This window comes from Caretta caretta, chromosome 8 (assembly GCF_965140235.1).
Source record: "Caretta caretta isolate rCarCar2 chromosome 8, rCarCar1.hap1, whole genome shotgun sequence".
Lineage (NCBI taxonomy): Eukaryota > Metazoa > Chordata > Testudines > Cheloniidae > Caretta > Caretta caretta.
Genome location: NC_134213.1, coordinates 63,805,651 through 63,824,481, shown reverse-complemented (window position 1 = coordinate 63,824,481; position 18,831 = coordinate 63,805,651). Strand labels below are relative to the sequence as shown.

General features: G+C 40.3%; 1 protein-coding gene across 8 annotated transcripts in view; it reads left to right on the top strand.

Moving 5' to 3' along the window:
- KCNT2 (potassium sodium-activated channel subfamily T member 2) overlaps window positions 1-18,831 on the top strand; it is a 296,063-nt gene that overhangs the window by 235,699 nt on the left and 41,533 nt on the right. For all 8 annotated transcript variants that reach the window (XM_048861563.2, XM_048861559.2, XM_048861560.2 and 5 more), the window contains one exon: window positions 8,690-8,801. In XM_048861563.2, coding sequence (XP_048717520.2) covers window positions 8,690-8,801 — 112 coding nt within the window. The remainder of the gene's footprint in view (window positions 1-8,689; window positions 8,802-18,831) is intronic.

The window sequence follows — 18,831 nt, the reverse complement described above, 5'->3', positions numbered from 1 at the left end:
ATTTGTGTATTCCCACCCCCATTTAAAAATGAGCATTTGTAATGATCATATTTAAAAAGCTGAAAGAGATTAGTGAGTCCAGTGATGTTTCCTATTTCAAAAGTACAGAATACATTGCAAACTAAAAAATGGAAGAAAATGTTAAAGGTTGACCACTTATACCCATAAGCCTACTTCATTTCTGTAGGAAACTCTTCACTCTTGTAGGGTACACCAGCATTTTAGCCAAAGTTTGGCAGTGCTTACTCAGGAAAAGGTCCCATTGGACTCAGTTGAACTTTGGTTTAGAGAATGTTCAGGAAAATCTAAGAGCAGTGATGTGAATGTAGTTCATGTTTGATGCTGAACACCCTTCAATCCCGACCCTTCAATCTAGCTGACCCAGTTAGACAAAGGCAAACATGGCCCTATGTTACATAAACTAAACCCTTTGTTAGGGAAACCTGCAAGTGCAGCAGTGGTAAGTGTCCAACAGAACATTACCAATGGCCACGTAATAGGAAAGAGACAAGACAATAGCAGACTACATCAATTGATATTGGACCCAGATGTATATTTCTGAGATCAAAGGGTAGTGGTTCAAATATTTCAGAAGTAGTGGAAGTTCATCTATTCACAGCACCACTGATCAAGCCCTGAATTACCATAATTTGAATGAAGGAGAAGAGAATGCAGTTGTTATGAGCATTTTGTCCTCGATCTGAAATGGGAAGATCACCTATGTCTTCCTACTGATACTTGTGGAACCCAAGTTCTGGCTGAGAACAAAAGAGATAAGGGTTCCATGATCCTAACAAACACCCTGGCTGAAACAAATAAAAATTTTTTTAGCTATGATACTGGGTGATCACATCACCTTGAGAGTCTGGACTCATCTGGCAACATAGAACTAGAGCACCTCTTTACATCCTAACCCAAGATCTAGTTCTTATCAACATGCCTCTTGAGGTTGGAAATTGAGAGATGTTTCTGAGTATGTATGAAGTTCTTACCTATTGGGAACAAACAAATACAGTTGCAAGTAGAAAAGTTTTTGTGGCCTGTTGTGAAAAGTCACACATGGATCCTATTGTGCGTCCCACATAAAAACTGTTTGATCATTATCCTTTCCATGTCAGATCCTGAATTCAGACAATTCCCTTTACCTAGTCCATTTAGCACCCTTTCATAAACATGTTGAAGAAAGACCAGTTTCTCTGTAGCCCTATCAGCAGGTTCCCAAAGGGATAGATGCATTTTAACCCCTCCACAGTGTCCTGCATTGTGGGATATTTAATATAGTCCTAACTGAGCTGATTATTCTGTTCTTTTGTATTGAACCCATTCAGAGCTTGTGAGCTCAGGTTTCTCATTTAGGAGGTCGTTCACTTGGTGGTTGTGACTTCAGAGAGACAAAGCTTCCAGCCCCAATGACAAATCTATTTTATACTATTTTTGAAGAGTTTTAGTTGCTCTAGACTTGCACAAATTTCCTTCCAAGACCTGGTGACCGAGTTCCACCCCACACTGCTTATGTTAGCATTATTCTTAATATCTCCAAAGATTGCACTACTGCTAGCCCAGTTCTCGTACAGACAGGCTGCATCCACCAGCATTTTTACCACAAGGTTATCTAACATTTCTTAGAAAAGGTCTGCAATGATGGGATAGTTAAAACTCCAGCAACTGGTGTACACTAGTGCTTCTATCACACCGATCATCAGCAGAGCTACTACACTGGTACTGCAACAATAAAGGACATTAAGAAACATTTATGTAGACAAAATCTTAGTCATTGATCTTGCTGAATGTTTAGCCTTTGCTTGCTTTCCCATTCTAGTGAATCCCTTCTCCACAAACCTGACCTAGAATACAGTGTGCTGAAGCATTCAGAAAACGTATCCTGGTTTTTATTGCATTTGACACTAACTCATTAGTTCAGCTGGTTTCAAGAGAACCATGTCTAAAATGGGTGCCTGATTGCATCTATTGCTGTTACAGCCTGGCAACACACAAACTTGAAATTCATGTCAAGGCCCGTTCTGAGAGTGGCAGATCTGCTATAGCAGGTCGCTTCCAATCTGTGCTGTACAGGAGACATGTACAGCAAAGTCATGGCTGCTTTACAGATTTGACAAACACACACTATTCCTTAGATTCAGCCTCCAGAGAGGAGCCCACCTATAAATGTCACAGACTTATTTCTAAACTACGGAGGCTTAGACAATCCAACCCTCAATATATGATTTGTTATGCACTAGACAACCTCCTTGCAGGGCTGAACGTTTGGTGACTTTCTAAATACTTTCCTCTGTAACTGGATATTGTATTGGAGTATTTTCACCTCCTCATTGCAAAAAACTGACCATTGGAGCAACAGGGACAGCTTAAGTACTTCAGAAAGGGTAGCATGAGACAGACCTAACACAGTCAACTACCTTACAGCTTTAGAGCTATAGGAACACATCATCTCATCACAACACAAGCTCATCAGAGGACCTAAGAAATAATCCATTCAGAGTTAAATGTTCAGATAACCATAAAGTTATCCTGTGTTTATAAACAATCCATAGACTGTATAGCTCAATTCATGCAAGAAAGCAGAATTTTAATCAATCCACGTCCCTTATGCCATGTGACAACGGTTAAAAAAAAACTCACAGGAGTTGCTTTCTACCAAAACTGAACAAGAAAGTTAGCATAAGGAAAACAGTACTATTCCTTAACTTATTCATTTCCTGATTCACCGCAGATCTAACTCCCGCTCGAAAGACTGCTTGACTTCCTGAAGTTAAAGAGTACACATATCCCAACACCGCATTCTCTGAATTCAAGAAAGGGAACCCCAATGCATTTGTTATTTTCATCATAAATACTTACAGTATGCTGTATATCCTGTAACATCACAGGTCTGTTTACAGTGAACAACTTCTCAGTTATCAACTCCTTTCCAACAAGAAAGCAAAACTACTTAACTTACAGGAGTATAAATTTCAAATATTTTATTTTGTTCAGAAGTGAAATAAAATGATAAAATAATAAGGAATTCAGGGGGAAAATATATGCTTATGTCACTAGAAGAGTTTTTTGCCACCTTGTCTATTAAGTGGCCAGGTTCAGTTTTGCATTCATTAGAATATATTAATCTTAATCTTGTTTTGTTAATTACAACAGCTGTTTGTGCTCACCAGGCAATTTTTAACCAAAAGGCCTTCATGACTGAGTCACCTTGGGAAAAACAGATTTCAGAGGAACAGCCGTGTTAGTCTGTATTCGCAAAAAGAAAAGGAGTACTTGTGGCACCTTAGAGACTAACCAATTTATTTGAGCATGAGCTTTCGTGAGCTACAGCTCACTTCATCAGATGTTTACCGTGGAAACTGCAGCAGACTTTATATACACACAGAAATCATGAAACAATATTGTTTCATGATTTCTGTGTGTATATAAAGTCTGCTGCAGTTTCCACGGTAAACATCTGATGAAGTGAGCTGTAGCTCACGAAAGCTCATGCTCAAATAAATTGGTTAGTCTCTAAGGTGCCACAAGTACTCCTTTTCTTCTTGGGAAAAACAACATTTAATACTAATGAATCACTGGCATTAAGGGGTAGGGGAAGTGAAACAGCCATTGCCATTTGAAATTGGCTGAATTTGAGGGCAATTAAGAAAGACAGATATGCACACTTCAGATTACTATAATGGTAGTGCATTGTATTGGTGATTTGTTTTAAAACAAACATTTGAGGAGAATTACTTCAGGTGTATTTATCCAAGTAATTTTTCCGTAGATGGCAGAATGCTTTATTTTTTGAAGTCTGAGTTTGTTTTGGAACACATGAATATTTTGGAAAGATCAGAGGAAAAATGAGAAATCAGGGTTTAAACAACTGCAGGGTTAAACTGCAGGGTTTAAACAACTGAAGTGTTGGATTGGTCATTGCCCAGCAATAAAAATAATTAGTTGATAACAAGGGAGTTTAGGGCCCTGACAACATATCCCTTTGCAAGTTTCCAGCCCACCTCAGAAGTTTCTCTTTTTTGGGTAGTCATGTTTGCGTCCCCATTCATTTCAAGCCTTGTAAATACAAACATGGAACACAGAAACATATGACTTTAAACAAGAACAGTGGATGCCATGGAAATAAAAGCTATTTTCAAATGGGACTCATGATTTTGAGTGCCTCCATTTGGGACACCTAAAAAAGGCCTGAGCACCTGACCTAAGGGAAGGAAGAGTGGGGAAATCAGGCCTTCAAGATTTCAACTTGGGCATCCAAAAAAAAATGGAGGTACTCAAAATCACGAGTCGCTTCCAAAAATCGTGGTCTTATGCAATGTATACTGTCTACAGTGTCCCCCATATTGGTCTAGTTTATGAATTTTTTAAAAATGATATCACATGCCCAACTGAACAGAACAAGAGTGAACAGACCCTTCACCTTGGCATTCAGTAGGAATGTTGCTCATTTCTTAGCTAATCCCTCTTCATATTGAACATTTTGCCTTCACAACTGGCAGTCTTAGATGCAAATAGGTTACATCTGATGTTTGGGGCCATGTTTTTTTTAATTAATTTATTTATTTGTTTAAGTTTTCTTGGGCTGATAATGGAGAAAAGTACCTAATGCAGTATTTAGATTTGAACACACTTTACATGTATTTCCTGAACCATATCTTTTCTTTGCAAGGTTAATTTTCATGTCAGTTTCCTATTGTGCACTACTTGCATAATATCTGCCTAACAAATAGCTCACCATTCCACAAGAACAGGACATTTAGAAACAGAAGTTGCCTCCATTGAGACAGAGGGACTAAATGATACAAAGAAAGGAATATTAATTGCTCTTAAAATGCATCCTGAAATAAAAAAATAATAATGCTGTATTCAAGAACCACCCTCAAGGTTTGTCTCACAGGCTTAAGCATTGCCTAAATCTATAGGCCAGCCCAGGATGATGACAGTTTTCACCACTGTAGACTTTGTGCCAACTTCAACAATGAAATTTCCTCTCTAAAAACTATCATAATTACATGAAGAGACCAATTTTCATTGAAGTTTTTGTTCCTATACTCTGTGTTCCTTGTAAAATATCACTGGCTACCGATGGAATAAAGCATCATTCCTCACCTATTTTATGGGACCCTCAACAACTAGAGTGCAATCGAGCATCTGGTGGCTTTGAGAGGTAGATCAATCTCTCAGACACTGATATTTCTTTCCATATAATACGGCAATCCAGAGAGTATGCCTGCTTGTCCTAGAATGTGCACTGTAGCATGCAGTCAGACAAGATAGGAGCAGTTTTATGGCATCAAAAGGCTAGAATTAAGAATACTAGCATCAATAGACTCTTTGAACATTATTCTTGCTTGATGTTATGAAACCAGTCAGTTGCTAAGTACCAGTTGAATGATTTTCAAAGTAGCTGAGTATCCACAGCTCCCTTTGACTTCAGTGCGAGTTTTAGGTGTTCAGCAATGCTATACAAGTCAGGCCAGAAGCCTGTAAGAAGCTGCTTATTTGTTGGTTGGGTTTGGGAAAGCCCAAACCAGTACAGTTCGTATCTGGATCCCAGTTTACCTGAACTCCCCAGGGATAACGATAGTGGGTTTGAAAGTTGTTAGTGTTACAATTCCCTATTAATATATGGAAAAAAGGAAACCACCACCAATTCATCTTGCAAAAGTATAGTCTAATCTAAATTCTATTTAAAATAATTTGGAAGCTCTACTAAATAAGGATGATCTATATTGCAAACAGGATTTTTAAAAATTCTACTTTTCAAAAAGAGCCTAGGAGTGCTAGCCTATGTCTAACTCATTTAATATCCTTTGTTAAATCCCTTCCTGGATGCCTTAGTGCAAGTCCAGGCACAGCTCCAGGTATATATTCTGAATTTTCAGCTACATATGTATTGAAACTCACTGGAATTGGACACCTAACCACATCTACAAATACACAATGGAGGGGAAAGACAGTTTTGTGGTCAAGGCAATGGACAAACATGAGAACTGCATTCTATTCTCAGCATTACCACAGGCTCCCTGTGTTACCTAACTTGGAGAGGTCACTTTTGTTCCCATTTTCCAGTTCATCACCTGAAAACGGAGAATAATAATATTCCCTTCTTCCCACTCTTGGGAGGTCTTGTATTTACACTGTCATCTCATTGGGGCCTGGGCTGTCTCTTTCTATGTGATTATGCAGCACCTGGCACAGTACAGCCCTCTTCTCAGTTAGGGCCTCAAGGTGCTAATCTATTACAAACAATAAGAAGGCAGTCCTATAACCGCTGTCCCCTAGAAGTTCAGTTCTCCCAGGTTAATGCAGTTTACAATCAGTTTCTATCTATATGTTAAACACTTCTACATTAGGTACCTAAAAATGGGCCAAAAAGTCTTGAATGAGACAGAATGGAACACTTCAATTTTCTCATATGTCAGCCATATTTTCTACTTAGTAGAAACCAGATTGTGTTAGTATTTTGGAGACCATTGAAAACTGCACTTTGAAATTGTGGGAAACTGTGCCTCCTCACCTCTGGCACTTGGCTTTAGAGTGCATCCATACATTTCTCAGGTAGACAGCTGTTACTGACAATACATATGTAGCAAGGTGCTTAGAAGCACCTATGTAATACATCCAACACAGGGTTAAGCTATCAGTTTTGTTTTGTTTTTAAACGTGTGTTCAGGCTAGTGATAATGTGATATACTTCACCAGTGAGCAGGACACACAAGTGAAAAACAAACACAGGAATGATGTTAAGCAGCCCACTGCAACTTAATATTAAGTTTCACATTGGAGAAGAGCACTATCCACCCATCTCCCCATACCAGGCATTTAGGTGGACCAAGTGTGGGGTTTACAGGACACTTCATATAGCCCACAACTTAAGATAGGCTCTCCACCGCTTTCCCCTAGCATTCAGCTTGCTCTGCTAAATCTTCTTTCCCCTTCTCAGCATGGTGAGAAGGTACCAAAGTGACAGAAGGTGAGAAGGTACCAAAGAGGGACCCCAGTCTGAAAGGACTTTAGGTCTGTAAGCCTGAGATCCACCAGCCAAATCCCATATGTCTCTTATTTTCTGGTCATTGGCCCTTGGTTATTTTATATGCACTGGACACTGGCTGCAGGTTGTGACAAACTAACTTCATGCAATTCCTAAGTTCTATACCTATTTAGCCTGTGTCTCCGGATTCTATGAGGAAGGCAAAAAACTCAGTAGACCAGTGTCAGTTTGGCCCCAAGAGGAAAAAAAATCCATCCTGACCCCTTAAACAGTTAAGCAGGTAAACCCACAGCAACCTAAACACAGCTTCTTTACTACATAATTATGAGGAGGGATGATTCAACAAATAGAACCATAGAATCATAGAATATCAGGGTTGGAAGGGACCTCAGGAGGTCATCTAGTCCAACCCCTTGCTCAAAGCAGGACCAATCCCCAATTAAATCATCCCAGCCAGGGCTTTGTCAAGCCTGACCTTAAAAACTTCTAAGGAAGGAGATTCTATCCCCTCCCTAGGTAACGTATTCCAGTGTTTCACCACCCTCCTAGTGAAAAAGTTTTTCCTAATATCCAACCTAAACCTCCCTCACTGCAACTTGAGACCATTACTCCTTGTCCTGTCCTCTTCTACCACTGAGAATAGTCTAGCACCATCCTCTCTGGAACCACCTCTCAGGTAGTTGAAAGCAGCTATCAAATCCCCCCTCATTCTTCTCTTCTGCAGACTAAACAATCCCAGTTCCCTCAGCCTCTCCTCATAAGTCATGTGTTCCAGACCCCTAATCATTTTTGTTGCCCTTCGCTGGACTCTCTCCAATTTATCCACATCCTTCTTGTAGTGTGGGGCCCAAAACTGGACACAGTACTCCAGATGAGGCCTCACCAATGTCGAATAATGGGACAAGAGGCTTGAGAAACACTAGGCCAGGGTTAAAATAAATAATTGTGCTCTCCGTGGCTGGCCAATGGGCAACAGAGCATGTGAAGGAGGGGCCTATCCCTCTATACTCTTTTTCCTTTATTCTAAAGTTGCCTGGCACCTTGCGGCTCCAATCCAGCATCTCATCCATTAACTCAATGGATAGCAATTTACATGCCTTTTAGATATGTATATATCTCTCTCTCAAGTCCAACTCTATGGGAGCATTTGATTTACTCAGCAATTTTAGTCACTGCTTTCTGAGCAAGTGTTAATTTCAGCTTTACATTAATAAGTACATTGACAGCTTGTATGGTCTGCAGACATTTACACAACAAGTAAACAGAGAAATCATGGGTGAATAATTGACTATAACCCTATTTTTGATATACTGGTAGTTAACATACTAGGACAACTTCCAATGAAGGTGTTGTCATCTTTAAATGTTTCCTGGGTTTCCTCTCTTTCCATATAGACTTGCGTCATATTGGAGATTAAGGTGTCAGCTGAAATGCTCTAGCAATTGCAGTAAATGTTTATTTTGTTAATATTTGCAAGCTCCACTTTTGAAAATACATTTGCTTCCCCTGAGTCTATGGAGAATCTTTTGTACAGCATTCCTTGCTATTAGTTATGAGTATTCTTGTGTCAAAAGCCAGAATTATCTCGCACTTCATTATAAATGTGGAGGTACAGATAAAGTACAGCATAATGCAAAACTTAACAGTGAATTACAATCATTGGAGGTGTAACTGTAACATTTCCTTAAAATATAGGTTGTTTTCAAGTCTAAGCATAATCACAGAACTAACTCACCCAGCCAATATGAGATTCATGCAGTTCAGAGCCAAAGACTGCTACTCTCTTGCGCTATCAAAACTGGAAAAGGTAAGGATACCTGCTTTTTATAACGGGGTTAAAGATTACATCAACTTGTCTTATCCCTTACTGGTTTTATGGTAGACTAGTCAGAACAGATTGAAACAGCCTGGAAGCTGTAGGGATAGGCATACCAGAAAGCTTTTTTTCTGAAGTCTACCTGAACTTTAATCTTCAATTTGGTTTCTATCTAGATTCATCAACTTTACAAAACCTAATTTTAGAAGTATTTGATTTATAGGCTGACACTGTTCGAGGAAACATTAACTGTACCTTTTTTAAAAAATACCATCCAATATTCTAAGAGGTTATTAGGCAATTAATGTGCAAAACATTTAAAGTGACTTGAAACACTTAGAATATATGCACTTGCTTTACTATGCATACATGTACTAGTATATTGATAAAATATATTGTGCTTCAAGTCAATTTAGCAAGACTATAATTCCATATTCTGATAACCCAGGGGTTCTCAAACTTGATTGTACCGCAACCCCCTTCTGACAACAAAAATTACTACATGACCCCAGGAGGTGGGGAGCCTAAGCCTGCCCAAGCCCCACCACCCCAGGTGAGGAGGCCAAAGCCAAATTCTAAGAGCTTCAGCCCCAGGCAGGGAGTCTATAACCTGAAGCCCTCTGGCTTTGACCCTCGGCAGTGGGGCTTGGGCTTCAGCTTCGGCCTCAGCAAGGCTAATGCAAGCCCCAGAGACCCCATTAAAACACAGTCGCAACCCACTTTGGGGTCCTGACCCACAGTTTGAGAACTGCTGTGATAACCCATTGCAAAATCTTGGTATCAGTATTTTGCGTTTGCTTTGTTTTTTGTAAAAGTTGCCCTCCCAGGGGAAAAATGGAGGGGTATTATTTGATATAAAGCTAAAATATTTATCTTCAGTTTTGTTTAGGGCATATATCTGGTGAGTATGGGGAACAGGGAGGTTAGACAGAGAAATTCTGGTTTGCTCAGAACTGCATTTGAACAGTGGCTAAGCCAACTTCTTTTCCAAGTCCTGTAGAAAATATTTTGTCTACAGGAAGTATTCAGTGGAGCTGAGCAAATACACCTCTAACCAGATATAACGTGACCAGATATAACACAAATTCGGATATAACGCGGTAAAGCAGTGCTCCGGGGTGGGGGGTGGGGCTGCACTCTCCGGTGGATCAAAGCAAGTTTGATATAACGCAGTTTCACCTATAACGCGGTAAGATTTTTTTGGCTACCGAGTACAGTGTTACGTCGGGGTAGAGGTGTAATTCATACTAACTGATTTATTTGGCTAATTTAGCTTCTTTGTGTTCAGTTATCTGTGATCAGTTTGAGGTTCTCAAATTTGCTATTTAAGAAGAGTCACTAAATAATTTCTGGAAATGATTCTTATCTCCAGATTTCTGAAAAAAAAAAATCTTTTGTATTGTGGTAGCACCTGGGAGTCTCAGTAATGCACCAGGACTATATTGTACCAAGTGCTGTACAGACAGTCCCCACCTGAAAGCGCTTAATATTTTATATTCTAGTCATGCTGTGATAGTTTTGATTAGACAGGTCACCTGGTATCATTTCTATTCCCTGATCATATAGCATAAACCTAGAATTAAACTTCTGGTTGTAAGAATTTGTAAGAATAAGATGTTAGATGGGGTGGGATCTGAGTTACCCAGGAAAGAAATCTCTGTAGTATCTGGCTGGTGAATCTTGCCCATATGCTCAGGGTTTAGCTGATCGCCATATTTGGGATCGGGAAGGAATTTTTCTCCAGGGCAGATTGGAAGAGACCCTGGAGGTTTTTCACCTTCCTCTGTAGGATGGGGCACAGGTCACTTGCTGGAGGTTTCTCTGCTCCTTGAAGTCTTTAAACCACGATCTGAGGACTTGAATAGCTCAGACATAGGTGAGAGGTTTTTCGCAGGAGTGGGTGGGTGAGATTCTGTGGCCTGTGTTGTGCAGGAGGTCAGACTAGATGATCATAATGGTCCCTTCTGAGCTTAGTATCTATGAAACATTCATTTTCTTTAAATATTTGCAATATTCACTTAAATTTTGCTGCTTCCTTCAACACTAACACAACTAACTAATACGACTGAAATAGTTATTATATGCAAGCAATCTGCACAAATCAAGACTTCAGTCACTCATTCAGGCACCTCCTTGGGCATGACAGGGAACTGCAAAAACTAAGATTATTAAGCATTGAGATAGTCTGCCACCCACAGTTATGTCATATTGAGAATGAGACCATACGCTCTTCTGGTCAGGGATTGTCAAGCTGGATGCTGTAATAACAGAAGTAAAAGTAATGCTTGGGTGAGTACCCTCATGAGTTATTGAGCACTGGCCCCTGCATGAGTCATTAACAGAATGATAACCTCAACAGCTCAAAAGTGATACAGTATACGAAAACCTATGTTGTACTGATGTGTACATGCCAAGATGAAAATTCCAGAAAGGTATCTTCAAATATATTGAGATCCATGAGGCAGGTATTCACAGTGCTGGGAGGTTCTTGAGTTTCATATTATGGCAACAGTTTAATTGTTAAGACTAGCTCCATTTATTTTTCCACTCTATATTTCCTTTCCTTTGGGTCCCTGTTAGCTATTCATCCTTCTTTTATTAGTGGGCTTTGTTTATTCATTTGCTCCCCATTTTGTTCAATTTCTCTCCTTTCAGTTTGGGTTATGCTGCCTCCTTAGAACATTTCTCTCACCTATAAAGGAGGTTTGCCGCTGTGATTCTCTCAGACTAGCTCTTTCCCACTGGTTTCTGCAAGAGTAAAGCAAGATTGGCTAGAATCATGCACCATTAGTATATCTGTATTGCCATATTAGAGCATGGAGTGTCTGTAGATAGCTGGAAATCCCTCAGGGATGTATTCCCATATAGTTTTGTTCCTTGGTGCCCTAGAACCTATAGAAAACTCTGGGCATACTCCAAGACTCCAACACATAGCTTGATGAAAAGGGATACTTACTAGGAAACTCATTACCACTCTTGGTAATGAGTTTGAAGTGCTTCTGCAGTAGTTCAGTGGGGATACAAATCTAGCGCAACTGAAGTCAGGATTGAACCTCCAGGTTGCTGAAAAGTATTGGAAAATCCAGGGCTACTCTGCTGAAACATTTGGTTAACTTACATGCACATGCAAACAGTTGTGAATAAAGGCTGGATACTGAACAGCAATTTAATTAACTTCCTGTCCTAACTCTTTCAACATAACACATGAGTAGATAAATTGTCTCATAAAAATAACATTTCTTGCTTTATGGTTGAAGGTGCCTACAGTTGATACTATTTCCCATTCATTTTACTCTTAACAGTCACAATGGAGCATTTCACAGGTGGTGCTGTAGTTCATTAGACTTTTCAGAACTCCCTTTTGCAAAATGGAATGCAATTAAAACTTGAGTGAAAGTGATCTTATGTCGTCAAACACTCAGCTGTTTGCTATTCCTGGGCTACGTTCCCCATATTCAGATAGACTTCAAAGGCTGGGTTGTTGCCTTCAGCTAATGCTTATATACACACATGCAAAATTGACTTCACGGCTTAATGGGCTGCAGAAGCAAGAAATCTGATTCGCAGGAGAACTCCATCTGCTGTTGCAGCTGCAACTTTCATTGTTTTTTTTAAAAAAACCCACAATAACCAAACAATCACAGTTGGCATGGCATCAGACAAGGCAAGAGCCTTTTGGCCAGGAGAAAATAAAACAGATGAAATATGTTTAAACCATATGCCGGGACTCAAACACTATCTCATCTGATTGTCTTCAGACAAGAAAAAGGGAAGCGGCCATTTTACAGAATCCTCACTAGGACAAATCTTGAAACAAGGGGTAGGAAAGACTTGATTGAGGTTTACACCCTAATTTCCAGTGATTTTCCATTAAACAAACTGTACTTATTTGCTAAAGAATTTTATACTTTATAAAATTACATAGTAAAAAAGTACATTATACTTACTGAATAATAGGCAATGCATGTTTTCCTTTAATCAGAGAGCCAATACTATTTTAAAATAATTTATAAGAGCATATGTAACCAACAGATACTCAGCTCTTCTCTTTTACCCTAAGAAACAAATTGAAATGGGTTCTGAGGGCTAAAAATCTATAGGGAAGACCTATCATAGAATATCAGGGTTGGAAGGGACTCAGGAGGTCATCTAGTCCAATCCCCTGCTCAAAAGCAGGACCCATCCCCAATTAAATCATCCCAGCCAGGGCTTTGTCAAGCCTGACCTTAAAAACTTCTAAGGAAGGAGATTCCACCACCTCCCCAGGCAACGCATTCCAGTGTTTCACCACCCTCCAAGTGAAAAAGTTTTTTCCTAATATCCAACCTAAACCTCCCCCACTGCAACTTGAGACCATTACTCCTTGTCCTGTCCTCTTCCACCACTGAGAATAGTCTAGAACCATCCTCTCTGGAACCACCTCTCAGGTAGTTGAAAGCAGCTATCAAATCCCCCCTCATTCTTCTCTTCTGCAGACTAAACAATCCCAGTTCCCTCAGCCTCTCCTCATAAGTCATGTGTTCCAGACCCCTAATCATTTTTGTTGCCCTTCACTGGACTCTCTCCAATTTATCCACATCCTTCTTGTAGTGTGGGGCCCAAAACTGGACACAGTACTCCAGATGAGGCCTCACCAATGTCGAATAGAGGGGAACGATCACGTCCCTCGATCTGCTTGCTATGCCCCTACTTATACATCCCAAAATGCCATTGGCCTTCTTGGCAACAAGGGCACACTGCTGACTCATATCCAGCTTCTCGTCCACTGTCACCCCTAGGTCCTTTTCCGCAGAACTGCTGCCTAGCCATTCGGTCCCTAGTCTGTAGCTGTGCATTGTGTTCTTCCGTCCTAAGTGCAGGACCCTGCACTTATCCTTATTGAACCTCATCAGATTTCTTTTGGCCCAATCCTCCAATTTGTCTAGGTACCTCTGTATCCTATCCCTGCCCTCCAGCGTATCTACCACTCCTCCCAGTTTAGTATCATCTGCAGACTTGCTGAGGGTGCAATCCACACCATCCTCCAGATCATTTATGAAGATATTGAACAAAACCAGCCCCAGGACCGACCCCTGGGGCACTCCACTTGACACCGGCTGCCAGCTAGACATGGAGCCATTGATCACTACCCATTGAGCCTGACAATCTAGCCAACTTTCTACCCACCTTATAGTGCATTCATCCAGCCCATACTTCCTTAACTTGCTGACAAGAATACTGTGGGAGACCGTGTCAAAAGCTTTGCTAAAGTCAAGAAACAATACATCCACTGCTTTCCCTTCATCCACAGAACCAGTAATCTCATCATAGAAGGCGATTAGATTAGTCAGGCATGACCTTCCCTTGGTGAATCCATGCTGGCTGTTCCTGATCACTTTCCTCTCATGCAAGTGCTTAAGGATTGATTCTTTGAGGACCTGCTCCATGATTTTTCCAGGGACTGAGGTGAAGCTGACTGGCCTGTAGTTCCCAGGATCCTCCTTCTTCCCTTTTTTAAAGATGGGCACTACATTAGCCCTTTTCCAGTCATCTGGGACTTCCCCTGTTCTCCACGAGTTTTCAAAGATAATGGCCAATGGCTCTGCAATCACAGCCACCAATTCCTTTAGCACTCTCGGATGCAACTCGTCCGGCCCCATGGACTTGTGCACGTCCAGCTTTTCTAAATAGTCCCTAACCACCTCTTTCTCCACAGAGGGCTGGCCATCTATTCCCCATGTTGTGATGCCCAGCGCAGCAGTCTGGGAGCTGACCTTGTTCATGAAGACAGAGGCAAAAAAAGCATTGAGTACATTAGCTTTTTCCACATCCTCTGTCACTAGGTTGCCTCCCTCATTCATTAAGGGGCCCACACTTTCCTTGGCTTTCTTCTTGTTGCCAACATACCTGAAGAAACCCTTCTTGTTACTCTTGACATCTCTTGCTAGCTGCACTCCAGGTGCTATTTGGCCCTCCTGATTTCATTTCTACATGCCTGAGCAATATTTTTATACTCTTCCCTGGTCATATGTCCAACCTTCCACTTCTTGTAAGCTTCTTTTTTATGCTTAAGATCAACTAGGATTTCACCGTTAAGCCAAGCTGGTCGCCTGACATATTTACTATTCTTTCAACACATCGGGATGGTTTGTCCCTGTAACCTCAACAGGGATTCCTTGAAATACAGCCAGCTCTCCTGGACTCCTTTCCCCTTCATGTTAGTCCCCCAGGGGATCCTACCCATCCGTTCCCTGAGGGAGTCAAAGTCTGCTTTCCTGAAGTCCAGGGTCCGTATCCTGCTGCTTACCTTTCTTCCCTGTGTCAGGATCCTGAACTCAACCAACTCATGGTCACTGCCTCCCAGATTCCCATCCACTTTTGCTTCCCCTACTAATTCTTCCCGGTTTGTGAGCAGCAGGTCAAGAAAAGCTCCCCCCCTAGTTGGCTCCTCTAGCACTTGCACCAGGAAATTGTCCCCTATGCTTTCCAAAACTTCCTGGATTGTCTATGCACGGCTGTATTGCTCTCCCAGCAGATATCAGGAAAATTAAAGTCACCCATGAGAATCAGGGCATGCGATCTAGTAGCTTCCGCGAGCTGCCAGAAGAAAGCCTCATCCACCTGGTCCGGTGGTCTATAACAGACCTCTGTATATTTGACCTGACTTTTATACAGATGTACTTCCCCTCTGCCCCCATCTCATTTGGAATGAGGCATATTTCCTCCATTATTTTTTACTACTGTTTCATTTATAAACACAGATAATTATATCTGAAATAACATGAGCCAGTTAGTTTGCAGTAGTGACATATGGGCTGTTGAAAAAAATCCAAATATTGTTAAAGCTGCATCTGTACTTTGGTGTCAATTCATTAGCTTCAATGGAGCTGAAATGATATTCATCTGCTGAGAATCTGACCCTATATTTTAAGCTCATCTCTGTGGAAGAGTTCATCTTTGAATTCTTCTCTCTTCCTCTTCATTGCTTTGTATCTAAGTACAAGTTACAAACTTTGTTGCTGTCCTTCACTGTGATTTTTAACCAATAAATGTTCCCATTTTCTCCTTTCCCACCTTTCCCATGCTAAAGGTTGTTATGTCTCCATTGTGAAGAATTGAAGTCTAAATTTTAATATCAGGAATTCAGTAAAGTGCAAATATATACTCCCCAAAGATTATAAATGAGATAATTCTAATTATTATTTTTCTGGGTTCCGGATCCAGTCTCAAATACAACGTGAGCAGTTACCAAGGCTGTCAAAACAGAAAGGACACTTTACTGTTCCTCTCAATATGCCAGCCATTCTGTCAATACTATATACTCTTGTATAGCCCCATAGTTGTGTCCCCTTCCAGGTTCTTGCATCTTCCTCAGAAGCATGGGGTACTTGCCACTGTTGGAGTCAGGTTACTGTGCTAGATGGATAAATGGTCTGATCAGATGGAGATATTGACATTGGAGAAGGGGGCATACCTCAAAGTCCAGATCCAGCCCTACATCTCTCTATGCCACTGGGTAAGTCTGCACTGGAGATGGGAGCTACAATTTCCAGCTTGATTAGACATACTCGCACTAGCTCTAAGAGAGCTAGCATTCTAAAAATAGCAATGTAGCCATGGCAGCACAAGTGGCAGGAGGAGCCAGCCACCAGAGTACATACCTAGAATCTTGGATGGGCTATTACTTTGGGCAGCTAGTCCCTCCCACTGCCATGGCTACACCTCTATTTTTAGTGAACTAACTCAGCCAGACCTCATGCAGGACTGGAAATTATGCCTTCCCTCTTCAGCGTAGACATACCCACTGACACAATGGTCAGCGCAGCTCCTTTAACACCACACTAAACAACACTTAAATGATAATGTCATGACATATGAGAGAGAGAGAGAAAGAAATGGAAGGAATTTGGTCCAAATATAAACACAGGAGGAACACAAAACCAAGAAGTAAAATGTCAAAGAATAAACATGGACTTTCTCTGAGGAAAATATTGCTGAAGGTTAAGGGAAAGCTGATGGGCACGACCCACTGTGAGGGAAGCTTCCTAGTTTACAACGTAAAATACGTAGAGAAAATATTAATATAGTGATGAACTGTTTCTCATCTTACAAAAGAGTGTCTAACAAAGATTCAGAATTTCCTAGCCTGGAGCACAGAGCCACTGACAGGAGACATTCATGTGGAGGAGACAACTGAAGGAACATTGAACTTGATCCATTGATGCATTTTAACACGCAATTTACAGATCTATGGGTGTTTGTAGTTATACAAGCCATGCTCATGCCAGGCTCTTTTCTCGTGCCCCTAGATGAACAATTCCATAAATATTTATGTTGTCCCCTTTCCCATGAAGTAATTCCAAAAGTCTCATTGGGAAAGCTGCTGAGCACCACACTTATTATGAAGCAACTGCTGGTGACACTCTGATGTCATTGTGGCTTGTACAGCAGCAGAATTCTCTGGAAATCCCATGAGCCTGAAGATAAAACATATCCTAGGCAAAATATGCCTGAGTGAGCATTTTATTACTCACAAATCTCTTAAGCAAAAGTAAAGAAAAGCAAGCTGTTAATAAGAAGCAGAGTAGAGATGGAAGATGAAGGATTTAAAAGAAAGAGGGGGGGGGAAACGCATTTACAGTCCCCCTCCCACACTTACAAGCTCCTGTTTTGAAATAAGCTGGGCAGGAATAACAAAGATCCTCTCCTACCTCTTTTCAAAATTGAAGCATCAGCCAAAAAATATTCCCAAAACATGGCATCTCTTCCCTCCCACCCCACCTTGTTGCCACCAAAACAGAATCCTCTACAAATTATACTGAGCAGACAGAAGGGTACAATTTATACCTTCCATTTGTTTTCTGCTAGGCGATTGAATCCAGAGCCCATACTCTTTGTAATATTTTTGGCATAAATCTAAAAAGTTGTATATAGTTTATATAATTTAATTTCATGAAGAGTAAATACCTATATCAAAGTAGTAAATGAAAAACAGTCTTACACTTTAAGCACTCACCTATAAGATTTATTTCATAAAAATGAACATGAAATCTCCTCAACTCTATTCCACTATACTAAAGATGAATATCTAGCAGCATGATCAAATCTATGGGTCTGATCCTCAAAACAATTGCATGAGTAGCCCTTATTCTTAGGCCTAGTCTCATTTACCTCAATGATACTATTTGTGAACGGAAGGACTGCTAATGTAAATTTTCAGGATTAGGCCCTGTATATTTAATCAGAAACATGCAGCTACTAAAAATTCTTTACTAGTGTTAAAAAGTGAAGTATCTGAAAATAAATGATTATCATGAATACATCACAGAAGGAGCCAATAGAGATGTTCCTGAGAGCAAATTTTAGTAATGATTAGGACTGCACAGTAAATGCTTCCAATCCTGGCCAAAACCCAAGCCAAATCAAAAGTATTTTTTGTAAGTGAGATTGTGTCACTGTCTTTTTTCAGTGTTGGAATTTTCAGCTCACAAGCTCTATTTACTTCTAATTCTCTTTTTATCCTGAGATTCAAGTCACAAATTTACTGTATCAAAAAGATTCTTATTAACTACAAAGGCTAGATTCAAACTTCCCACAAATCTGGAAGATAATGGGATAATAATGTGGTTTTGGTTCAAGTCTGTTATTTAATAGTAACTTATTATATGACTTGTAGCCTTTCAAACTAACCTGCTTGCTTGCATATTTGGTTTATTGTAATAGGTTTATAGATTTATATTAAAGTAAGTTTGGCTGTAATGCAAGAGACCTACAGGCCAAAAACCTGTATGTTAAGCTAAGGCAAAGTTAGCATATCTATATTAAGACCTTTTACCCAGAAAAGTAAAGTTGACATATATCTTGTTACCTACATAGATGAGTGTCCACGCATATGTCTAAGACCTTTTATCTAGACCAATAGACAATGGAAGAATGGCATAGGGTGGTTTTCAATTTGTACCCACAGACTTAAAAGGTACACCACAAGGAAACTTATGTGCGTATGTACATGTCATCAGTATGCACATACATACTAGCCTAT